This window comes from Bos mutus, chromosome 3 (assembly GCF_027580195.1).
Source record: "Bos mutus isolate GX-2022 chromosome 3, NWIPB_WYAK_1.1, whole genome shotgun sequence".
In the NCBI taxonomy this organism is placed as follows: Eukaryota; Metazoa; Chordata; class Mammalia; order Artiodactyla; family Bovidae; genus Bos; species Bos mutus.
In genome coordinates, this window is record NC_091619.1 from 91,130,034 (window position 1) to 91,156,834 (window position 26,801).

Below are 26,801 nucleotides of genomic sequence, written 5' to 3' on the forward strand. Positions count from 1 at the left end.
ACCAGAATTACAAGGAAGCTATAAGAGACACTGAGAAACGTAAAATACACTCAATACTTAACAATATGATATAAATTTTCAACTTATACCACTTCATAGATATACCCAAAATCTATATCTGCTTCTTCTAACCCAGGGTCCTCCTGGTAGTATTTTACATAAATTTTACTTACATCTTCTGACAATATGATATAAATTTTCAATTTGTATCACTTCATGGCAACACCTGAAATCTATATCTGCTTCCTCTAGCCCAAGGCCCTCCTGGTAGTATTTTACATAAATCATATCTTCAAGCTTCTTCTCAATCTCTGTAAAGACAAGATCTACCGTAAATTAATCAACTGCAGAACTGTTTGGAGCAGCCTCAATTTGATGAGTTCTAAAAGAACTGTGGAAAATAATCTATTTCAATCCACGGACTCACACAGGTACTAGGTTTTTTAACATTTATACAGTAAATGTTGTATAAATGTAGTAACTTTCAAAAACCCTAAGAAAGATGTTGTGACTCTTACCCAAAGGAAACTGGTATTGTCATAAAAAGCTTAAAAAAAAAACCCACAAGATTTTCTTCCTATTTTTTCAACAAATACTGGGTGCTTACTAGGCAGTAGGTATTGTCTTAAAAAATATGAAAAACCAACAAACTCACCCTCATGAAGCCTCTGTGCCAGTGGAAGAGACAATGAATATGCAAAAAAAAAAAAAAAGAAGAATGTAGTTACCATAAAGAAAATAAAGCAGGTTAAGGGAATATAAAGAAAGCATATTTGTGTGTTGGTTTATTTTAGATAGCCTAGTCAGTCAGATGGGCTTCCCTTGTGCTCAGCTAGTAAAAAATCCACCTGCAATGTAGGAGACCTGGGCTCGATCCCTGGGTTGGGAAGATCCCCTGGAGACGGTACCTAGCAGAGACCCTAGCCCATGGTAAAAAATGACAACCATGACTATTACAAGCTGCAGAGGATCAGGTGTTAGATGACTCAAAGATCTGTGAAAGATGAAGGCACCTTGGGATTTGTAATTCCTCTGAAATAATACAAGCATGCTGGTAGTGGTTGGCCTAGGATTGGAACAACAAACACCAAATGGATATACTCTTGATGGAGTCAAGGGCCTAGCAGCTGCTCAGTAAGCAACGCCTTTCTGTCCTCTTTTCCTACCCCCTCTCCTTCCTTTTCTCTTTCTCTCTCCCCACTCATTCCATCCATTTCTCCCTTCTTTTCCCTTCCCTTCTATCATTTCATACATGTTAAATGACTGCTTGCCACATGCCAAGCCTTGTTCGAGGTACTGGAAGTCTAACAGTGAACAAGTGAGACCCAGTCCCTCACCGAGTTTATATTTTTCCAGGAGAAAAAGAAGTAAACACACAAAAATAATTGCAAGTATTAGAAAACAAACAAAAAGAGAAACCTACTCTAGGTAAAGCAGTTGAGGAATGATGTCTCTGAACAAGTGAATTTAAGCCGCTGCTGCTAAGTCGCTTCAGTCATGTCTGACTCTGTGCGACCCCATAGACGGCAGCCCACCAGGCTCCCCCATCCCTGAGATTCTCCAGGCAAGAACACTGGAGTGGGTTGCCATTTCAAGACCCAATTAATGGAGGAAAAAGAGCTAGCCATTCGAAGAGGAAACGGCAAAGATCCTAAGGGAGAAAACAGTTTGTTATGTTAAAAGAAAGTAAAACAGTACCAGTTACTAGAGTAGAGTTAATCGGGGGGAGATTGGCAAGAAATGAAATTGGAGAACTGGGCAGGGAAAAGACCATGCAGGCCAAAGTAGGGAATTCGGGAACCCGCTGAAATGATTCAACAGGAAAGTGAAATAGTTGTGATTATTCTTACACCAGTGTGCAGTGGCCAGGCTGGGATGCAAGAACTTAGGTGGGGAGAGAGTTATGAGGCTGCTGAAGCGGTCCAGATAGGAAGTGGTGGTGGTCTGGACTACAGTGGAGGCAGTCTGCCAGTGGAGATGAACAGAAGGAAGTGGATTCAAAATATATTTTGGATGTAGGATCCATATGCCTTGCTGCTGGGAATGAGGGAGATCTAAGGGGGAGGGGAAAGACCAAGGATGATGTAGGTGTTTGGCCTGAATAACTGAGGGGATGGTAGTGCCAAAAGGAAGAATGCAGTGGGAGTGAAGAAAAATCAAAGTTCCATCTCAGGACAGTCAGCATGTGATGCTTGTGAGACAAGAAGGCAGCAAATCTATTCCCAGCCTGTGTCTTGTATAAAATGAATATGATGTTATAATACAAAGTTAATACATTCAGAAGCGGTCTAAAGGGAAAGTTTAACTGTAAATTAAATGCACAATTCATTAAAACTGTAAATTAAATTAAATTAGTCACAGCTCTTAAATATGACCTCTCCTATTCATTTTCATGGTCCCTGTTGCAGCACTAAACATCTCTTACCCACACTACTACAATTGTTTGCTAAGGATTCCTGGCCTCTGGTCCCTCCATCACTCAACTCAAAGTAATACCAGAATGATCTACCTAAACTGCAATACAATCACATCATCTTTTGCTAAAACTCCTATTCTGCAGGATAAATGTCAAACTCCTGAGCACAGCATTGGGAGCATTTCAAAACTTTGATCCAATCTACTGTCACCTGCGTGCTGACTCTGCCCCTCTACCCAGGCACAACAGAATAATCTACCCTCTACCGGCACAGGACCACCACTCACCAAATCTTGCATTTGCAAATCTCCACACCTATGTACAGGCCTGGGATGCCCTTCCTCTACCTTCTGCTGGACAGTCCTAGTCACCCCAGTTCAAAGTTAGGTTCTTCATACTAATTTCTTCCTCTGGGCTTCTGTAGCATTTTGAAAAAGGTATGTCTGCCTTTCCTTATATACTCAGAGGATCATACTTAGGGGCCTAGGCATGAAGCATCTGCTCCATCAAAGTTAGCCAAACAAGAAACTAAGGAAATCAGATTATGTACAATGAGTACTTAAATCCTCACTTGAAATTTTATTTGTACCATCAGAGTTAGAATTATTTTCCCAACTTTGGCCTTTGAAGTGGATTATGTTCTATCACAAAAACTATCAAAACTATCTTCAGTACTTCCAGCCAATTTCTTTCAGTCATTAATATATCATCTGGATTTTTTCATCCTTCTGCCTTCTCAGAAACATCAACTGGAGTTTTGTGAACAAGTCTATCTCCCAATTATTTAATCTCCTGAAAATAAAAGAACTATGAGAATTCCATGTTTAAAACAGAATTTATTGCCCTAAATGCATAATCTTCTATTTTGAGCTAATTAGATGGCTATACTAATGTGCTGACTCTGGTAGCTCTTTATTGTTTGGCTTTTACTGAGGGTTTTCAATTCCAAATATGAACTAGATGGAATTCCAGAAGATGATACAGAACAAATGAATCAGATTAAAGTGGAAACAAAATTCAACATCTTTTTATTTGATACAACTCAATAAACATTTACTCAGTATGAGGGAGATCTTCAAACACAAGGGCAGAATCAAAGTCTTAGATCTCAAAGATTTGCCAACTTAAAAATGCACAATGTGAAAGCTGTGATTAAGTTTATTTGCAGCAAAATGAGGACTGTAGCCTGAGGCAGCATTTCAGATAGCTTTGAGAAACTGCTCCAAAGTGGGAAGGTCAGTATATATGTGATTTTCGTGAAGGGGAAGTACATGCAATCACTTATTTTTTTGCAGAAGGTTTCTGCTACTCATGAAGGAGCAGTCATCACCATTAAGAACTTTTGTGCTTTTCTAGATATGAGGAGATACAAGAATTGGGCTCATAAAATTGACTTCTGAAAATACCTAACTATCTGAAGACCTGTTCTGCCAATTTTTCTCAGAGCACACAATGCTTCATCTCTACTCTCTACCCTGAATTCCTTTCAGGGGGTGTTGAAAATCAGCTGCTGCAGTAGCACATGATTTAATCCTTGTAGAGGTATATGGCAAGTGCCCATGACAAATGCCAATTTGTAGGTTACAGGGCCCCCTCATGGTTATAAATTTGACCATGTTTTGGGAGGCATTTCATGACCATTTCATCCCATGGTGCTAGAAAGGCTCATTCCTAGGTCTGGTGAAGATTTTGCTAATAGTCCGCTCAATGTGCTACTATTGGGCTAGGTCTTATTTAACAATAGTCAAAGGTCTCCAGACCACCTGTCTTACTAATCTATTATGATTCAGGAAAAAAAAAAAAAAAAACCCTCTTATTGTATCTTCCCACATGTAGAGTTATACTATTACAATCATTGGTCACATATAGAACTATATAGTCAGAGCCTCAGTCACACATCTGGTAATGCAAGAAACAATAATCTTGCAAAACAGGCAAATACAAATAACATAGCATAACACAGATAGCAGTACTATTGGGTTGGTGGTTCAGACAATAAAGAGTCCGCCTGCAACACAGGAGACCCAGGTTCAATCCCTGGGTCAGGAAGATCCACTGGAGAAGGGAATACTCCAGTATTCTTGCCTAGAGAATTCCATGGACCGAGGAGCCTGGCAGGCTACAGTCCATGGGGTCACAAAGAGCCAGACATGATTGAGTGGCTAACACACAACAGAGGTATTATTAAAGCCATAAGCCAAGAACTTTCATTAGGTGGAGTCAGTATATCTCCAGGTCATCTGATTTATTCTGCTCTGTTCCAAGCCTTATCTTTCAGGGAAATGATATATTGGCACTGTCCATAAGGTTCCCAGCCCAACTTCCTAGTGTTATTAGGCTGGTTATCCTTAGTAAAATTTAATTGTTCCCAAGAAAATAGGGACCTTAAAACTTAAATAAGCATAGCCTGGTGTTAACCTCATAAATCCATTCCATAATTGTGGCAGGTTTTATTCCTTGGCTGAAATTTTGCTTGTTACTCTGATTAAGCTTGAGTAACTTTAGAGGAAAAAAAACTTTTTTATTTCTTTTTCACCTGTGCTCATCTGTGGGATCTTAGTTCCCTGACTAGGGATAGAACTCATGATCCCAGCATTGGAAGTGTGGAGTCTTAACCAATGGAACATCAGAGAAGTCCAGAAAAATTCATTTTTATGGCCAGGGTCAGAGCAAGTATTATTAATTGGCCAGATGAGGGGATCCCATCTAGTAATATCAAGAGTAGCCTGAATAGGACTGAACTTTCTTTCTTCTAAAATAATTTCCTAAGGGCTATTCAATCAGAGCCTTGGAGGAGAGAAATCCACCATGGTAACACAAAAGTACTAACATAGCTAACTAGCAGCAAACTCAACAACTGTATTGATTTTTAAAATTAGCATATGATCATGCTCATGATAGGAAAACGTTTGATTCATATACAAAGTGCCAAGAAGTCAAGAAAACATTATAAATGATCATGTGAGTCAGGTCCAGGATCTTGGGCTAGCTGTCCACTTCTGATGTCTTCTTCTCCTCCTAGTGTGAGTGTAGTCTCTCTCCATTTGAGTGCTATTCTAAGGTGATATTGCGGGTGGCCATCTTCCCTATAGGCTAGTCCAATGTAAGGGTCTTTGCAAGTGGGAATTAATCCAAAAGTTAATTCCCTTCAGTTTCACTGTGCATGAGCTAGTTAAGAGGACCTGATAAAGTGTCCTTCCATCTAGGTTGGAGACAGTCCTTTACATTCTCTTTTCCAGTATGCACAATCCCTGGTCATAGATCGTGAGGCATCTGACCTTCATTCAAAGATAAATCACTGAGATAAGCTCAGAAAAAAATTATAGAGTATCCTTTTAGTAATTCAATTAACCTTCATATTAATATAACATAACAACAAGGAACTATCCAGGAAGAGAGTCTTAGTAAATACAGACCTCCATTAATAAAATTGGGATTTAACATTCATTGAAACATAATCTTTTTCTCTCTAAAATTACCTTCATTTCTACCAAATATAACCAAATTAAGACTAATTTGTTTGCAAAATAAATCTGGTCTCAATAAACTTGACCACAAGGAGTTTTCCTTATAGTTATTCTCAGAGTCTTGCTAGGCATCAGAACAGGTCCTTTCACTTTGAGATTCTTTTCCTTTGCACCGCTGACGAGTACATGGCTTCTCCAGACACCTCACACTGTGGCTGGTGAAGGTGATCCTAATCTGGTGAATGGCCACCTCTGGCTCCATAAGAGTCTTGCTGGTGTCTTTAAAGGCCATGGCTGCAGCATGGCTTCCTGATAGACTTGTTCTTCGGGAGAGTGAAGAGCAGTGAGGCAGGAACAGGAGCAGGTGGCATGGGGCTCTGCTTCAGTGGCAACCAAGTTTTTCTCAAAGAGGTGCTTTGCCGTAATTTTTATAAGGAGTCCCAGACTGAATTTTTTAAAAAGCTTCTCAGGGCTAGGAAAGTCATGACAAGAGCTTGCCACAGATTTTGTCCGACAGATCTAGGTGAATTCCTTCCTTTCCATGGTTCCCAAAATACCTGGAGGTTTCTATACCTGCTACTGAGGTAGCCTTTCTAATTTATCTGATGAGGCTGCTGGGAACCCAAGAGTTTCCAGTCTCTGGAGAGAGCAGATAGAGAGAAAAGATAAATGTTTAAATTCTTCTTACAAAGGTATAATTTACCAAATTGCTGTAAGTCATAATTATTTTGAGGGGAATGTTTTCCTTTTACCTGGAAAATATATATTCAAGCCAGTAATTTTTCAGATATAAACCACAAAAATTATAACCATATTCACCAGTTCACTAAGTCCTATGTAACTAATCCTTTTTGCTAACAATTTTATGAAGTCATCAGGTTTTCCATTAGAATTCTTTAATTTCTTACCCAGTTCAGCACTATGGTCTGAAAATCAGAACACTCTAATTATCCAGAAGTCCATTTTATACATCTTCTTATAAAGGGAGCGTTTTTGCAAAGGTATTAGAATAAAACCATAATTGTCTATAATGATAAAAGGCTTAAGAAGGCATGTTTAAAATCTGATTATGATGCAGTTGACAAAGAAACTTGGTTACTGCTGTGACATAGAACACTAAGATAATGACTAGATTTATGACTGACAACATTTTACTAGGACATATTCAAGCTTTAGGAATTTCATAAAATTTATAGAATATCTATATTAGTAACATCCACCACACAAAATAACCTAAGAAGATTTATTACTCATTTGATAATACTTACCATGTAATTGAATATATCAAATGAACCTAATTAGTTGAATATCTTTCTTTGGGATGTTTCAGGGAGCCTCTGAAGCATCCTAAAGTTGACTAGACATCAAAAGGACTTCATTAGAATTTGACATAGGAAGTTTCGTCAATAAATATCAAAAGGATTTAGAACACTCAAATAGACAGGATCACAGGTCACTGTGAAACAATAGCTACTCACTTAATCAAAGTAACAATAAAAGATTTCAAAGGCAAATACAGAACAGATCACTTAAAAGGTAGGGAAATTTAAAATCTGTTATCAAAGGCAGTTCAGCATCTTAAGAAAACTTGTTTTCTTAGCAGAGAGAAAATGCTGGATTCAAGTTTTTCACCAACTTACTTTTAAAATTCATTTACTCAATTAAATTTATTTTAAACTTAGTCAATCCTGATCATACACAAAACTTTTCTCAGGGTCTACTTTCCACAAACCTTTTATCACTTTCTGTATCCATCAGTGTATCACCGTATCACTTTCTCTATCCATCCAGAGATAGCCAGCTCCAAGTCAGACCTACCTCCTTTCCCCTTGTGCTACAGTGCACACGTGCTGATATGTGCTTAGTCGCTCAGTTCTGTCCAACTCTTTGTGATCTTTTTGGATTGTACCCTGCCAGGCTACTCTGTCTATGGGATTTTTCAAGCAAGAACTGGAATGGGTTGCCATTACCTCCTCTAGGAGAATCTTCCCAACCCAGGGATCAAACCCCCATCTCCTGTCTCCTGCAATGAAGGCAGATTCTTCACCCCCTGAGTCACCAGGGTTAGTTACCTCCTTTTCCCTTAATAAAATGCAATTGCATTCCTCATACCTTTTTACTAAAAACATTCTACTTTCCTATTGTGCTGAAATGTTACCTTTATTATTTTTGTCAGCTTTAATGACATGTTTAAATTAGAGGTCTCAGCTCTTAAAACCTTGATTTCTTATGAAACTGAAGGTGTAAGCAACTATGAATTGTCCTTTACATTAGTATTATTTAGATTGGTGAACATAAATTCTAGTAATAATTTCTAAAAACATTTGCTTTCTTATAAAGAGCATAACACCAAGAATTTTCATTAATAATAGTCCTAAATGCCTTTAGTTTCTCTGTAAAAGGAAGCCAATGTTCAGTAATTAATATTTCAGTACCTTATTTTATATGGGAATGACCTAGCTATTCAATAAATTTCCATCACTTAATTTAGCACCTAGAATTTCAAGTTACCAGAATCTGGAGAGACTATTTTAGATAGACATTCCAAAAGCATAATTATTTTTAATAGAGTTTATCTAAAAGCTCTTATCTCATTTACATTTTCTTTCCTTAAAAGTTTCTTTACATCAAGTTACTTCCTTTGATGACAAATTTGCTATGAATACAAGAAGATTCTATTTAATTTTTATCAAACGTAGGCACAAAGTACTATGCTTAATGTTGATGATTCTAAAGTCATGTCTATATTAATTAGATCAACAAACTTAAACATTAATACCAGATATTAATTTATTAACAATACTATTTCCCAGTTCATGGGAACCTGAAATTAATTCTGGCCAATTACCTCCTATACTTTTCAGAATTTATCCAAGGACTTAATTTCCTTTAATCCAGTTAAGTAGAGCTCATTGACAATGAATTTGATAATATCATCCAAAGGTAAAAGCAAAGATAATGTACACATAAACATATAGACAGATACAACAAGAGATCTCATGGCTAGCTTCATTTTCTGAACTCAGTTATGAATCAGATCTCACAATGTAAATATACCCAATATAAAACTCACTAGCTACAAGTAGCAGATAGAATAAGCTGAATTTAAAAAAGAATTTTTTTTCTGTCCTTTTTTTCCCCTTCAATCAGATCCTGAGAGCTCTGGTCTAAAGACACAGGGAGAGAAAATCAAGTTTCTCCTATTAGGACTTATTCCCTCAGGGCCAGAATTCTGAAGAGATTATATTTTTTTCCTTCAAACTAGCTTTCTTTAGGGGTCGGGAATTAAAGAGATCAGTTAACCTTCAATTGGCATTGTGTATTTAATTGGCACAATTGAACACTCTTAATTTTCATAGAAGGGCTTCTATTTTCATAGATACCCCCTTTTATTTCTTTTTCATGGTCTTGAAAATTTGGTTAGCCAGTAACAAAGGTGTTTGTATGTAACTCGGACCAATCTAGATTATGTCTTTTGACAAGACTAGCTAAATCCTCATTAAAGCCTTCTAAAAAGGTGGAGTTAAGCAAAAGATAATTTTGTTGGTTAGAGAATTATTCAGGGTGTCAAGCCAGAATACTGCTTAAGTTTTTTTCAAACCTTTCATAATAGTCCAGAATTAATTCATCCGATCTTTACTTGAACTGTTGAGTCTTTGTCCAATCAATGGGTTTGGGGGAAAGTTCTGGAATAAGATCGTATAATTTCTGAGCTAATTCCTTGCATTCAGTGTGAGCCTTTGGTTCAAAATCCATTAAGGGGGTGTTCTCATTCTTCTTTCTTTACCCACTCCTTGCTTTGCCTTAGAAACTAATAGCTGTATTAATGGATATAGATCTGAAAACCTGGGCTCATAGGTCTGGATATTGAACTCAAACTCCTTAGCAAATCCCAATGGACCCTGACTTGAATTGGGAAATTCCTTAGCCAAGGCTCAATATGCTACTTGGGTCCAGGGTGTGTATGTAAGCACCAAGGACAATTCACCTCTCCCTCACGCAAAGAGTTGACTCATTGGAAAAGACTCTGATACTGGGAGGGATTGGGGGCAGGAGGAGAAGGGGACGACAGAGGATGAGATGGCTGGATGGCATCACTGACTCGATGGACGTGAGTCTGGGTGAACTCCGGGAGTTGGTGATGGACAGGGAGGCGTGCTGTGATTCATGGGGTCGCAAAGAGTCGGACACGACTGAGCAACTGAACTGAACTGAACTGTAATAGGTTTCTCCTTAAAGGGAATCACAAACACTTCTGATTCATTTTTAATTTTCTTTACTGGGAGGAGGGAGCAGAAGAGTTGGAAAAGAAAAAGAGATAGCCTCTTGGCCAGGCAATTTGGATAGAAGAGGATACTGGCAGAGCAGAGGGGGGAGACAGAGTCAGAGACAGAGTGCTATCAGGTTTCGTGCTAGCTAACCCTCCCACTAACACTCCAGCCAGATTCATGTAAGTATGTACAGAGCTCATGTTTGCAAGTACTTAATTAGGAAAAATATACTAAAGGAGATATCAATCTAAAATGGCCAAATTGGGGTTCTTTAGATATTTCAAAACTGCTATTTTTGTGTACACTGTTAGAAAAACCCGGTGGTAAGATCAAACAGACTGAAAGGAATGCTTATTTTGATTGGAATCTGGAAGCTTATAAATTATAAAAGGCTGCTAGCACTCTGTCTCTGGACTTGGGCAGAACTTAGAGCCTTGGCTAAGGAATTTCACAATTAGTGTTGAAAGTTACAATAAGGTTAAAGAGAATGAAGATGGAAAATAAAAACAAGAACATATCATAATCAGACCATTGGTGGTCTTACCTGATCTCAATGGTGAGATAAGAAACTAAAGACATTTCAGAGTAGAAACAAAAGTGGCTCAATATAAAAGGCTCACCATGAAAAAAGAAAAAAAAGTAATTAAGGTAGGGAGAAAAACAGAGCTTTAGGACAGGGAAGATTTGAAGATCTGAACATGCTTGCTGACAGAGGGAAAGGAGTCAATAGAAAGGCAACAAGGAAAAGAGTCCAAAGAAGGAGGGTGTACTTATTATTTGGAATAAAGTTACAGAAAATGATTGGGAAGAAAAGGAAGCAAAGAAAAACTGTGCCTTGGAAAGGAAAAGGGGCTTTTTCCTTCTGTAAAATGATGAGCACTTCTCTGAGAGAAGAGTAAGGAAGTTGAGGGATCCTGAAAAGGCCTGGAAAAGATAAGTGTTTGGAGATTTGAGGAGCACAGTCATTTGACAAGGGCAGGAAGTAAATCAGCAAGAGGTGAATAGAAAGGAGTCTAGCGGGAGTCTAGCCTCAGTGAGGGCTTAGCTGGATTCATAAACATAAATCTGCAGAGATACACTCAGCATATTTGAGGACTTTCTCCAAACAACCTCAGAAACCTGGGACACTATGGGGAGAAAACAAGTTGTGGGAAAGGAAACCAAAAATGACTTGCCTAAATTACAATTACTCAGGTTGGCAAGGTTGAGACAAGGGTCCGGCCAGCTCTGGCTCCTGGTTCAACATTCTCTTTTGACTATGCTGCCTCCTTTTTGAATAAAATTTTCCTAAGGCTGGTTAAGTTTGTAAGTTAACTGTCATCTTTAAAGTTTTAAAGCCATGCTATTAAAGCAAGGTAATGAGATACTTGTTCTTTTGAGAACTAAGACAACAAAATTAGGACTTTTTTTTTTTTTTTTAACATGTACAACGTCATTGGTTGTGAAAAATCAGAAGGATTCATTGCCAGACAAAACCTAGAATGCCACTTACCTGGCAGCTTCAGGAAAGCCCATCTGGTACAGCGTGACAACGGCAGCTCCTCCAATGCCAGTTTTATGCTGCAGAGCACCTCTGCACCGGGAACTTGCCTTTTTTTCCGACTTCCCCTTTCAGCTGCCAGCAGAGTTCAGCACGCTGAGCCAGACCTAACAAATCGAACACAGAACAGTCAGATTCCCTTGGTTTAGAAACTGCCCTTACCAGCTTTCTCAAGCAAGACAAGGGCTGACATTCAGTTGTGACTTTTAACTAGCCCAGTTTATTCGCTCAAGACTATGATTGCTTAATAACTTCTCTTAAAACCCTGGAAGATTTTTGCAGCTAGCTAATTTTTCTCCCCGAGTAATCTCTTTATTTAGACAATATTCAGGCTTAAGAAATTCCATGTGGTGGTGGTGTTGTTATTCGGTTGCTCCGTCATGTCCGACTCTTAGCGATCCCATGGGCTGCAGCACGCCAGGCTTCCCTGTCCTTGCCCATTTCCCAGAGCTTGCTCAAACTCATGTCCATTGAGCCGGTGATGCCACCCAACCATCTCATCCTCTGTCAGCCCCTTCTCTCCTGCCTTCAATCTTTCCCAGCATCAGGGTCTTTTCGGATGAGTCAGTTCTTCACACCAGGTGGCCAAAGTATTGGAGCTTCAGCTTCAGCATCAGTCCTTCCAGTGAATATTCAGGATTGATTTCCTTTATGATTGACTGGTTTGATCTCCTTGCAGTCCAAGGGACTCTCAAGAATCTTCTCCAACACCATGGTTCAAAAGCATCAATTCTTTGGTGTTCAGCCTTCTTTATGGTCCAACTCTCACATCGACACATGACTACTGGAAAAGCCATAGCTTTGCCTATACAGACCTTTGTCAGCAAAGTAATGTCTCTGCTTTTTAATATGCTGTCTAGGTTGGTCATAACTTTCCTTCCAAGGAGCAAGCGTCTTTTAATTTCATGGCTATAGTCACCATCTGCAGTGATTTTTGAGTCCCCCCAAATAAAGTCTGTCACTGTTTCCATTGTTTCCCCATCTATTTGCCATGAAATGATGGGACTGAATGCCATGATCTTTTTTTTTGAAAGTTGAGTTTTAAGCCAGCATTTACTCTCCCCTCTTTCTCTCTCATCAAGAGTCTCTTTAGTTCCTCTTAGCTTTCTGCCATAAGTGTCGTGTAATTTGCACATCTGAGGTTATTGATATTTCTCCCGGTAATCTTGATTCCAGCTTCTGCTTCATCTACTGGGGCATTTTGCATGATGTACTCTGCATATAAGTTAAATAAGCAGGGAGAATATACAGCCTTGACATACTCCTTTCCCGGTTTGGAACCAGTCCATTGTTCCACATCTGGTTCTAACTGTTGCTTCTTGACCTGCATACACATTTCTCAGGATGTGGGTAAGGTGAGCTGGTATTCCCATCTCTTTAAGAATTTTCCACAGTTTGTTGTGATCCACACAAAGGCTTCAGCATCTTCAATGAAGCAGAAGTAGATGTTTTTCCTGGAATTCTCTTCTTTTTCTATGATCCAGTGGATGTTTGCAATTTGATCTCTGGTTCCTCTGTCTTTTCTAATTTTAATCCAGCTTGAACATCTGAAAGTTCTTGCTTCATGTACTGTTGAGGCCTAGCTTGGAGAATTTTGAGCATTATTTTGCTAGCATGTGAGATGAGTGCAATTGTGTGGTAGTTTGAACAATCTTTGGCATTGCCTTTCTTTGAGATTGGAGTGAAAATTGGCCTTTTCCTGTCCTGTGGCTGCTGCTGAGTTTTTCAAATTTTCTGGCATATTGAGTGCAGCACTTTCACAGCATCATCTTTTAGGATTTGAAATAGCTCAGCTGGAATTTCATCACCTCCACTAGCTTTGTTTGTAGTGATGCTTTCTAAGGCCCACTTGACTTCTCACTCTAAGATGTCTGGCTCCAGGTGAGTGATCACACCATCATGGTAATCTAAGTCATTAAGATCTTTTTGTATAGTTCTTCTGTGTATTCTTGCCACCTCTTATTAATATCTTCTGCTTCTGTTAGGTCCATACCATTTCTGGGAATTCCCTGTACTCTTTAAATTTATCCAACCTGTTTTGGCAATATTGAAAGAGAAAACACTGAATATACAGTTCTCTGGCTGAGGCAAACTGGCATGAAAATAGTTTAATTTTACCATTTTTAACATATCAAAAGAATATAATCTAGAATTTGGGGTTGACTTTCCTTAAAAAATTCAGCTCCTCTGGGGAATTTTCCTATTATTCTCCTCAAAAATTTCCCAGAAAGAATGAATTATTTTCCAGACCTATTTGCAGCTATTTACAACAATAGCACTAGATTCACAAAAATAGCATTTTGTCCTCTGGATAATAAAATCAGACATTTTTAGAGTTGGAGAGAACTTAATAATATTGACACCAAACCCCCTAAAACAGTGTTCCCTTACTGAGTTTATGATTAATTTCTCTATCTAAAACTTTATTCCTTTACTTATCTCCTCTAACCTCAATCCCTTTCTTGTCTCCTCAATCTATGCTAACTGAACACTAATTAAAGTCAGATGACAAAGATTGCTATTGTAGATACCATCATTAACATACAAACTCAGGCTGTTTTTCCAGGCAAGATGAGCTCACAGACCCCCAAGCCATGGACCACCAGCCCCAAGAATCATAAACCAGACACATTCTTATTCCCAAAACCATGATTAAGAAATGTCACAAGAAAATAATCACTTCCAGTTTCTCTGTTCTTCCCCTTCAAGACATCCCTAACTCAAAGACCAAGATGGATCAGAGATTTGTCGCCCACTTCCTTTCTTGTTGTTCAGTCTCTAAGTCATGTCCGACTCTGCAGACCCATGCAACATGCCAGGTCTCCTTATCCTTCACTATCTCCTGGAGCTTGCTCATGTCCATTGAGTCAGTGATGCCATCCAACCATCTCATCCTCTGTCAGCCCCTTCTCCTCCTGCCTTCAATCCTTCCCAGCATCAGGGTCTTTTCCAATGAGTCAGCTCTTTGCATCAGGTAGCCAAAATATCAGAGCTTCAGCTTCAGCATCATTCCTTCCAATGAATATTCAGGGATGATTTCCTTTAGGTTTGATTGGTTTGATCTCCTTGCTCTCCTCTCAAGAGTCTTCCCCAGTGCCACAATTTGAAAGCATCAATTCTTCAATGCTCAGCCTTCTTCATGGTCCAACTCTCACATCTGTACATGACTACTGGAAAAACCATAGCTCTGACTATACAGACCTTTTTGGCAAAGTAATGTCTCTGCTTTTTAATACACTATCTAGGTTTGTCATAGCTTTTCTTCCAAGGAGCAAGTGACTTTTAATTTTCGGGCTGCAGTCATGGTCCAGAGTGATTTGGGAGCCCAAGAAAATAAAATCCACCACTGTTTCCAGTTTTTTCCCATATATTTGGAGTCCAAGAAAATAAAATCTGTCACTGTTTCCATTTTTCCCCACGTCTTCCCCATGAAGTGATGGGACTGGATGCCATGATCTTAGTTTTTTGAATTCTGAGTTTTTTGTTTTTGTTTTTTTTTAATTTTTTAAAAAATTTATATACAAAGAGCTAGTATTGTTTCCACCTAAGGTTGATGTGCTGGATGAGCCATCTAAGGAAGTTTGGTTAGTCCAACTTAATGAAGCCGATGTCCTTCGCATACTGGCGGAAACTCTGGCGGCACATATTGAGGCCGTATTTCCGGATCAGACCGTGCGGTTGGAGCAGACCCGGCAAGAGCGAGAACCCTGGCCGAATTTTCTCGGATGGCTCCAGTAGAGCTGCTGGTGACCCATGTTGCCTTCTCGGTTGCAACGAGGTAAAAGGCTGAATTCTGAGTTTTAAGCCAGCTTTTTCACTCTTTTCTTTCACTTTCATCAAGAGGCACTTTAGTTCCTCTTTGCTTTCTGACATTACAGTGGTGTCATCTGCATATCTGCGGCTGTTGATATTTCTCCCAACAATCTTGATTCCAGCTTGTGAGTCACCCAGCCCAGCATTTTGCATGATGTTGAATAATCAGGGTGACGATACATAGCCTATAACTGCATATAAGTTAAATAATCAGGGTAACAATATACAGCCTTGATGTACTCCTTTCCCTATCTGGAATCAGTCTGTTGTTCCATGTCCAGTTCTAACTGTTGCTTCCTGACCTGCATACAGGTTTCTCAAGAGGCAGGTCAGGTGGTCTGGTATTCCCATCTCTTTCAGAACTTTCCAGTTTATTGTGATCCACACAGTCAAAGGCTTGACATAGTCAATAAAACAGAAATGTTTTTCTGGAACTATCTTGCTTTTTTGATGATCCAGCGGATGTTGGCAATTTGATCTCTGGTTCCTCTGCCTTTTCTAAAACCAGCTTGCACATCTGGAAGTTCACAGTTCACATACTGCTGAATGAAGCCTGGCTTGGAGAATTTTGAGCATTACTTTGCTAGCATGTGAGATGAGTGCAATTGTGCGGTAGTTTGAGCATTCTTTGGCATTGCCTTTCTTTGGGATTGGAATAAAAAGTGACCTTTTCCAGTCCTGTGGCCACTGCTGAGTTTTCCAAATGTGGTGGCATATTGAGTGCAGCACTTTCACTGCATCATCTTTTAGCATTTGAAATAGCTCAATTGGAATTCCATCACCTTCACTTGCTTTGTTCGTAGTGATGTTTCCTAAGGCCCACTTGACTTCACATTCCAGGATGTCTGGCTCTAGGAGAGTGTGAGTGATCACACCATTGTGATTATCTGGGTCATGACGATTACTCAGCCATAAAAAGGAATACATTTGAGTCAGTTCTGATGAAGTGGATGAACCTAGAACCTATTATACAGGGTGAAGTGGGTCAGAAAGAGAAAGATAAATATTGTATTCTAACTCACATATATGGAATCTAGAAAAATGGTACTGAAGAATTTATTTACAGGGCAGCAATGGAGAAACAGACATAGAGAATAGACATATGGACATGGGGAGAGGGGAGGAGAGGGTGAGATGTATGAAAAGAGTAACATGGAAACTTACATTACCATATGTAAAATAGATAGCCAAGGGGAATTTGCTGTATGGCTCAGGAAACTCAAACAGGGGCTCTGTATCAACCTAGAGGGGTGGGATGGGGAAGGAGGTGGGTGGGAGGTTCAGAAGGGAGGGGGTATATGTATACCTATGGCTGATTCATGCTGAGGTTTGACAGAAAACAACAAAATTCTGTAAAGCAATTATCCTTCAATAAAAAAAATTTTTAAAAGAAAAAAATCTATAAACAATAAATGCTGGAGATGGTACGAAGAAAAGGGAACCCTCTTACACTGTTGGTGAGAATGTAATACAGCCACTATGGAAAACAGTATGTAGGTTCCTTAAAAAACTAAAAGTAGAACTACCATATGACCCAGCAATTCCACTACTGGGCTCATATCCTGAGAAAACCAAAGTCAAAATGACACATGTACATCAGGAATGAAACTGGGTCATCTGTTGAGGTTTGGATGAATCTAGAATCTGTCACACAGAGTGAAGTAAGTCAGAAAAAGAAAAACAAATATCATATATTAATGCATATATGTGGAATCTAGAAAAAATGGTGCAAATGAACCTATTTCCAAGGCAAGACTAGAGAGGATTCATGAGGACAAGAAACTTAATCACCTTGTTCACTGCTGTATCATTAGCAGCTTAAGCACTGACTGCAAAAGGTAAGCTACCAAATACATATTAGCTGAATGAATGAAATTCCTTTAGAAGAATATTATAATTAGTGGATAAATGAGTGCCTGGTTAGGCAGGAAGTAAAGTAAAACAAAGAAATAGAAGCTTTGTTTCTCTGGGGAAAGTCAAGAGCTGCTCTCTGAAGCCTCAAAGTCAGTAAACTGCAGTGCCCTCAATTCCTCAATATGTTGGTATAGTTCCTTACTAGTTTCAGGAAATCACAAAGATTTCTCACCTTATTTAAGGATTTTTAATAGTTCTCCAAGTTCTAAGGACAAAGAAGTCAGCTCTAGATCCTATTTATGGGCTTAAGACTAAATAGTATACTCATCCTAAATACTATTCAGTAATAGCAAAGTTTTGTTGAGCATATACTATGTTCCAATACCTCAATAGGTACTGAAGATACAAAGATGGGATACAATCTCTGCTCAAGAATCATCAGAATCAGAGGAGAAAGATTTATAAATATGTATGACACAGTGTGTTATATAATAACTGAGGCATACAGACACTACAGTGAAGTTCATAGGGAAAAATAATTATGCCCAGGAAACTTTAATTTTACTATTTATTTTTATTTTTACTAATTATTTATTTTTACTAATTATTTTATTTTTACTAATTATTTATTTTAATTGGAGGAAACTTTAATAAAGTATTAACAGAAGCAGTGATATTTGGTTTGGGGCTTGATGAGTAAGTATATATTCACCAAACAAAAAAAGATAGAATCTCATATATATGGAATTTAGAAAGATGGTAATGATAACCCTGTATGCAAGACAGTAAAAGAGACACAGATGTATAGAACAGTCTTTTGGACTCTATGGGAGAGGGCGAGGGTGGATGATTTGGGAGAATGGCATTGAAACATGTATAATATCATATGTGAAATGAATCGCCAGACCAGGGTCGATGCATGATACAGGATGCTCGGGGCTGGTGCACTGGGATGACCCAGAGGGATGGTATGGGGAGGGAGGTGGGAGGGGGGTTCAGGATGGGGAACACGTGTACACCTGTGGTGGATTCATGCTGATGTATGGCAAAACCAATACAATATTGTAAAGTAATTAGCCTCCAATTAAATAAATTTATATTTTAAAAAAATTTTAAAAAAAAGAAGAATATTCCAGGGACAGCTAACAGCATAATTAAAAACACAGAAACAAGCACTGTATAGTAGACTTAGGAAATACCAAAAAACCTGGTGAAGGGGTGAGATTGAGAATAACAGGGGAAATGGTAAGAATTGGCAACCCACTCCAGTGTTCTTGCCTGGAGAATCCCTAGACGGGGGATGGTGGGCTGCTGTCTATGGGGTCGTACAGAGTTGGACACGACTGAAGTGACGCAGCAGCAGCAGCAGCAAGACCAGTAAAGTACAATGGGGCCAAATTATAACAGGTTTGTTATCTCAAATGAAGAAATTTCTATTTTATTATATAAGCAAAGTAATTAACCAAAGCTTCCATAATACCCTTTGATCTTTCACAAAATACCCTTAGATCTAGGGAATTGGATTAGATATTACTTGTTAATTAAGTATGCCCTGAATTCAAACATCAATTTAAAATTAGAAGAATGAAGAGAATTAGTAGCATGAAGTATTAGAAATATGTGGTAATGATCCACTTGTGGTATAAAATGTTCCTTATCACAGTTTTATGTTTATTAAACATGGAAAAATTTAATAGTTTAGAAACAGTTTACTGAGCACCTATTATGTTCTAGACTCTATGCTAAGCATTAAGAACATAAAGAGATGGCTCTTTTCCTCAATAAGTTTATAATCTATAGGAGGAAAAACATAAATATTATTTTTCTACTATTTAGAATGATCCTGAGTAAGTTGCTTAATTTCTGTAAGCCTCATTTTCCTCATCTATAAAATAAGAATAAAAATAACTACCTTTTAGGGTCTTTGAGAGGATTAAATGAAAATGTGTGTAAAAGTACCCAGCACAGTGACAGAGAGTTGGCATTTAATAAAGTTAACTACTTTTATTGCCTAGTGGTATTGCTTTCGTAGAGATTCTAGTTATGTGGCACTAAATCAATTCCCAGTGAACCAATTTTATTCAGCAGCCCTTCAGTATATGCCATGAGTCACACACTGCACTAGGCATTAAGGGTTCAGAGATTAATTAATCAGTAATACACAGGATGCAATTTTACTTCAAGCTATTTTTATAGTATATTAGCTTTTCTGAAGTACAGTTGATTTACAGTGTTGCACCAATCTCTGCTGTACAGCAAAGTGCCTCAGTTATACACATACAGACATTCTTTTTTCATATTCTTTTTCATTATGGCTTATCACAAAATATTGAAAATAGTTCTCTGTGCTATTCACTATGACTTTGGTTTTTTATCTGTCTTATATATAGTAGTTTACATCTGTTAGTCTCACACACTCATTCCTTCCCTCCCCTACCCACCTCCCCTTGACAACCACAAGTTTGTTCTCTGTGCACTTCAGACTATTTCTAAGGATATAAATAACCATATTAGTCTATCAGAGTAAGAGTTAATGAGACTAACATAACTAAAATGCAAATAATTTAACAAAATAATTAAAACAACTAATGCATGTTTTAATACTAACTGAGAAAAGTTTTTTGTTTAGAAAAGTTTTTAAAATGGGGACTTGTTAGTTCCAATTAAAATTAATATGATAAGTTTATTTACTAGGGCTGCAATCGATGACAATTTCACATTTTAATACCATTCTTTCTTAAAAGAGCCACTAAGCTTAAATGGTATTCTAAATATAAACAGACCAAAATGTAAACTGTAAAAGAGTCAAAAGTTTACTTGGGTGCAAGCCTTTCAAAAGAAGATAAAAACATTCTAGTTAATATCTTTGAGGTCTTACATTTGCTTTTCAACTATAAAGTTGCATATTACATAGGAGAATAACCCAGATTTTCACTACTTCTTATCTCTGAAGTACTTATGGGTTATTAACTGAATGTTTACGATTTTTCCATTCAATTTTTGCAAAGTGTTCAAGTATTGTTCCTGTAGAGAAAGCAAACTTCTATTAGCAGGTTAATGTCTTCCTGCTGCTTATTAACAAATGTTGCAAAGGTACTCAGTATCCTGCTAAATATTTCCACATGTTCCCATGCATAGATAACAGTATTGAAAACTTCAATACTGACCCTTCAGATAATCATTTCTTTATAATTAAACTTGAATATATTTAATGAATTGAATCAACTAATAAGCATATGATATGAAAATACTTCAAGCTGGCCTATTCTACCTAATACAACTAGGGTCCAATTTCAAAAACCAGAAAATATAGCCTAGGACCTCAGTGGTTATAAGGCAGGAAAGCACTGCCAGTAATTCTTCAAGGAGTTCAATCTCAATGCCAAAAGATCCCAATTCCCCTGGATGAAGTGAATTTTACAGTTCATACCTGATCGATGTATTAACCTAGAGAAAAGTCTCTACTGCTAACCTCTAACCTCAGCCATACTCTGGGTAGTATTTCTACCAAAAATTGGATTAGAAAATTAAAGGTTTTTAAACTTGAAGCTGGGAGAGACTGCTACAATGTTGTATCCAAATAAACTTCAGGAAGTTTTATCAATGAAATGGATTGGAATTTAATTAATGAATGCCCAGTTCTATTGCTGAATACACAAAACTACATGAGAAAAGAAGCAGCCACCACGAGAAAGTCTTTGAGGTTCTGTTCTACTATATGCTCAATATGATTCAACGGTGTGACGCAACTACCAGAAAAGCTTACATGCGATCACAGTACAGAAATTACCCTGGTGGTGATAGGTCATGGGATAAATCTAATGAGAAACACTGAAAGGAACAAGGTCAGGCTGGCTTCAGATATTTGAAGGGCTAGAAGGTAAAAGAGTCTTGCTCTGTGAATCTCAGAAGACAGAAACTATAGGGAGAAAGATTTGACTTCAATGTGGAAAAGAGCACTGTAACTATTGGAATCACCAAAAAACCAAAAAACAAAAAACTCATGGAATGAGTAGCTTCTGTGGCAAGTTTCTTGTCACAGGACGTACAAATGCTTTACTATTATCTATTAGAAGATTTACAAGCAATTCACACATGGATTTATAGGAAGAAAGGCAGATAAACTATATAAATGCACTTGGCACAGTGTCTGAAATAGGAGATATTCAGTAGGTATTATGTTTTTCCTTCTTACTTCCTTACTATGGGATCCAGTTAATCTACAGAAGATAGCCACCCTTTGAAAAATTTTCTGCCAGTCCCTTACCATGTATTTATGAAGCCACGACACAGACAGAGGGTTTGCTGATTCCTGATTCTGAACTGCCAATTCAGACTTTTGGTAGTTCTAAGAATATGCATGATATAAAAAGATCTCAATCTCCTTGAATCACACTTTGAAGCCACAAAAATCTCCTGTTTCTATAACAGAATGTAAGCTACTACAAACATTTTTACTTTATTTCTAGGACACATTCACAAATGGCAATTTCAAGGGACAATTTAAAATTCCATGAAATTCTACAATTCACTAGAAGTCTATTGGATGAAGAATAACATTCCAACAAAAATACTGTACATTTATATTTCAAATTTTAGACTACAAAAAAAAACCCATCTAACTACTCTGAGTAATATAAAACTTTAGGAAAGATTGAAAACACCAAACAGAGGGTTTCCAGCTAGCTGAGGGCAATGGGGGCGGCCTAAATCTCCATATCCTCAAAAACAACATGGAATAACAAGAAGAACAAATAAAACTGCACAAAACCGTACCCTCAGTATACGTAGACAAAGAAAAACCCCACAAAACTTCAAGTTATCTATAAGTGAAAAAAAGTGGGAAAGGAAAAAGTGACCAAATCCCTGTTAGTAATTATTCACGCTCCCACAGGAAGCCTCCTAGAGAAGAAGCATAGTCTGCAAATACTGCAGAAGAGAGACGTGGGGAGCTAGCAGCAGGCCCACAACTGCTCTGAAACAACCACCCAGAAGAGAAAGACTCCCCACAAGAGTGAAATATTGAAAAAATATTCCCATAGATTAAAACGTTACTGCAGGGAAGGGCTAGAAAAGCACAGGAGATCCATGTTGCTAACCTTTGAAAGTCATAGCTTCTAAGAGAAGAAAACAGGTGGGAAAAAAAAGGAAAGGTCCCTTTGGCAACTGGATGGTGAAAGAGAAAAGAAACTAACAGAGTAATTTTTAGGTTTCTGCAAGAAGAAAACAAACAAACAAAAACCCACAAAACAAAAAATCAGAGGATACTTAATCCATCTTTCAAAAACCCACTACAGAATGAGGACTTTACTCCATTGACATGAGAGGGCATCTCAGAACTAGGAATTCCCCAAAATCTAAAACAACACTCTCAAATCACAATGTAATAAAATTAGAAATTATTAATGAAATGTAAAAATTAAGTCTACCTGGAAAATTTTAAACTATTTCCATAAAACAGCTCTTGGGCAAAAGGGGGAAATACAAATGACTGCAAAGCTTCTGAGAAAATGATACTGAAAAATTAAAACACTACACCTCAGAACCAATGTGTATATATATGCTTATAGCAATAACAAGGATATAGGACTAAACACTAAGGATGATTAAAATGGAACATATTCATCAATTGAAAACAATGAAGTCCTGATCCATGCTACAAGACAAATGAACTGTGAATGTTTTCTATGCTGATTAAAAGAAGCCTGTCACAAAAGGTCATATACTTAGCTATCTTTTTTTAAAATGTTCATAATAAGCAAATACATAAAAATAGAAAGTAGATTAGTGGTTGCCAGGTGCCTCAGAGAAAAGGAGTATTAATGGGTATGGGTTTTCCTTTGGAGATGAAAATGTCCTGAAATTAGATAGTGGTGATGATTTCACAACTCTGTGAATATATTAAAGTGTACACTGAGTTGTACACTTTAAAATAATCCATTTTATGATACGTCAATTTTATCTCAATAAAGCTGTTATTTACTACAAAGATAAAAAATGAGTTAAGTTCCCAATTAAAAAACTAGAAAAACAACTGCAAAGTAAACCAACAGAAAGCACAAGGAAGATAAAGGCAGAAAATAAAGGGATAAAGAATTAGAAAGAGTAGGCATGGACTTCCCTGATGGTGCAGTGGCTAAGAATCTGCCTTCCAATGTTGAGACAATGGTTCAGTCCCTAGTCTGGGAAGATCCCACATGCTGCAGAGCAACTAAACCCATGAGCCACAACTACTGAGCCTGTGCTCTAAAGCCTGGGGACTGCAACTACTGAGCCCCCAGGCCACAACTACTGAAGCCCAGGCAAGCCCTGGAGCTCATGCTCGGCAACAAGTGAAGCCACCGCGATGAGAAGCCCATGCACCGCAACTAGAGAGTAGCCCCCACTCGCGGCAGCTAGAGAAAGCCCATGAGCAACAACGAAGGCCCAGGGCAGCCCAAAGAAATAAAGAACAGACGTAGTTAATCAAAACTCTATTGTTTTGAGAAATTTAATGAAAGAAACAAACTCTTACCCTAACTTAATGGGGGAAAAAGGAGAAAGTATATATACACAAATATAAGAAATAACAGGAGAGAAAAACCATTGAAACAGAAAATTGAAAACTGTAAAAGACTACTTTTCAGGACTTCTATACAAGTAGATTTGAAATTCTAAGTGAAATATATAATTTCCAAGAGAAATACAGACTACCAAAACTGACCCCATGGGAGATGGAATGTTTAAACAAAAAGAAATAATTACCAAGCGACCACCACAACAACAAAAAAAAGAAAAACCCACACAAAAAAAAAAAAAAAAAAAAAACAGGCTCAGATATTTTTACAGAGTATTAAATCAAACCTACAAAGATCAAGTAGTCCCAGTGCTCCATAAATTGTCCCAAAGCATAAAAAATGAGGAAAGGCTTCCTATTTCCTTTTAAGAAGTAAGTATAAAATTAACACTTAAACTTGTTAAGGACATAAGAAAAAAGAAAATTATAAACCAATATCACTTATGAATATGGATTTGAAAATACTAAAGAAAAGTGACAAAATCTAACTCCACATTAAAAAAAATCAATACATCACAATCCGGTGAGAGTGGAGAGTCAGACTATATAGAAACTTATAGGCCATAATAAGGCTTGTAGGTTCCAATCTGAGTGTGGAAAGAATGCAGCAAAGTTTTGAGCAGAGGAGTGAAATGATCTAGTTTAGATTGGAAAAGCATTGCTCTGGACATAAAGAATTGATTGTACAGGTGCACAAGCAGAAGCAAAAAACCATGTAGGAGACTCTTATACTCCAGGTGAGAAATTATGACAATTTGCTCTACAGGAAAAGTGGGGAAAATGTGGAGAAACACTTCTCTTTCTTATATTTCTGGATATTTTAAGAAATGGGTAAAAAGGCCTACTGATCTACTGAATGTTAAGGACAAGAAAAATCAAGACTGGCTCTAAGATTTTTGGCCAAAGGTCCTAGAAATATGGAGTTATCTCTTGCTGAACAGAAAAAACTTCAGGAGGAACAGACAAGGAAGGTAGAAGTTCAAGGAGAGAATTAGTACTTCAGTTTTAGACCTGTTCAATTTGAAAGGCCTATTGGACATCAAAGCAAAAATACTTTTGCAAAGTGTTAGAGATATGAGATAAGATTTTTTTAAAGACCTAAAGCATGAAAAGAGTTGACCTTGAAGGAATAAAGAGCATTGTAGCCAAAGGAAATTTGAGACTGTGGTACAGGGTTTAAGTTGGGCTTACAGAACACACTGGAAGGCCAGTGAGCTTACACATGGGAACACTAGACAGCAGGAATTAAAAAAATAAATGATTTAAAAAAAGAGTCTCACTATAACATAGTACTAGATAATATACATTTTGGTATCTGAATGCTATGGTCTGAATTGTGTCCCCTCAAAATTCATTTGTTGATGTCCCAACCCCCAACGTGATGGTATCTGGAGATGGGCTTTGGATAATTATGGTCAATGAAGTCAAGAGGGTAAGTCCCTCTTGATAGGATTAGTGCTCTTGTTGTTCGTTGTTATTCCATCACTAAGTTGTGTCCAACTCTGCAACCCCATGGACTGCAGCATGCCAGGCTCCCCTGTCCTTCACTATCTCCTGCAGTCTGTTCAAATTTCTGTCCATTGGGTCGGTGATGCTATCTAACCATCTCATCCTCTGCCACCCTTTTCTCCTCTTGCCTTCAATCTTTCCCAGCATCAGGGAAAGCATCACTTTTCCAGTGAGTTGGCTCGTCACATGAGATGGCCAAAGTATTAGAGTTTCAGCTTCAGCATCAGCCCTTCCAATGAATATTCAGGACTGATTTCCTTTAAGATTGACAGGTTTGATCTCCTTGCAGTCCAAAGGACTCTCAAGAGTCTTCTCCAGCACCACAATTTGAAAGCATCAATTCTTTGGCACTCAGCCTTCTTTATGTTCCAACTCTCACATCCATACATGACTACTAGAAAAACCATAGCTTTGACTATACGGAACTTTGTCAGCAAAGTCATGTCATTGTTTTTTAATACGGTTTCTCAGTTTGTTGTAATCTTTGAATTCTTACAAAAAGACGAAGACAAATATGTTTCTCTCTCCCTCCCTCTCTGCACTCACAAAAAAGAGGAGCTCATGTGATGATACACAGTAAGACGGAGCCACCTGTGACCCAAGAGAAGAGGCCTTAGTATAAAACTTATCTTGTGTCTGAATTTTAGACCTCCCAGCCTCTAGACCTATAAGGTTTGAGGCACTGGGTCTATGGTATTGGCTATGTCAGCCCAAGCAGACTAATACAGTAGAAATGGAGTTATATTGAACAAAAATGTAAAATATATGAATGGCTTTGGAATCATTCTAGTTCCAAAGTTTGGAAAAATTACCAGTGAAAGCCTGAACATCTTGAAGAAAACATTAGTAGTAGCCTCAAGATCCTCTGACACTGCAAGTGAGAGTTTGCAAAAGGACAAAATCTTCCTGAAGACTGGAGAAAAGGAGATCCTTGTTACAATAGAAGCAGAAATTATGGTAATACTATTACCACAGTTTAGAAGAAACCAGACAATAAGCAAAATATTGAAACTGCTACATGGTTTCTTCTTGCTGCTTATAGTAAAACTCTACAGTGCTATATTGCAGAGAGAACTATTAAACAAAAAGGATCCAGAACGTCATAGTTTTGAAAATTCTCAGCCTCTCAAAGTGGTAAAAAATGCTAAAATTAAGAAATAATCTTTGAGCAAAAATGAAATCCAGGGTACTGTCAGGAAAACATGGTCCAAAACTGAAGCCTAAGTTGTAACAAATCTTCTGTAAAAGACTCAGAAAGATGTCTCAGAATGCTGTTCAGACAAAAAAAGCTGTGCCTTACAAACCTCTCAATCAAAGGGCTGCTAGGAAACAAGAATGTTGATCCTTGGGACTTGCTTGGTGGCCCAGTGGCTAA

General features: G+C 37.9%; 1 protein-coding gene and 1 long non-coding RNA gene across 2 annotated transcripts in view; both read right to left on the minus strand.

Moving 5' to 3' along the window:
- LOC102283293 (uncharacterized) overlaps window positions 1-26,801 on the minus strand; it is a 68,502-nt gene that overhangs the window by 22,084 nt on the left and 19,617 nt on the right. Inside the window, exons 4-6 of the long non-coding RNA XR_011463718.1 lie at window positions 11,647-11,801; window positions 7,152-7,240; window positions 656-6,522 (exon numbers count right to left, since the gene is read on the minus strand). This is a non-coding gene — a long non-coding RNA (uncharacterized lncRNA). The remainder of the gene's footprint in view (window positions 1-655; window positions 6,523-7,151; window positions 7,241-11,646; window positions 11,802-26,801) is intronic.
- LOC102282720 (small ribosomal subunit protein uS14) lies at window positions 15,208-15,473 on the minus strand. Its single transcript, XM_005911391.3, is given in 2 exon segments — window positions 15,208-15,371; window positions 15,374-15,473. Coding segments are annotated over 2 exon segments (168 nt in total). The 5' UTR covers window positions 15,450-15,473; the 3' UTR covers window positions 15,208-15,279.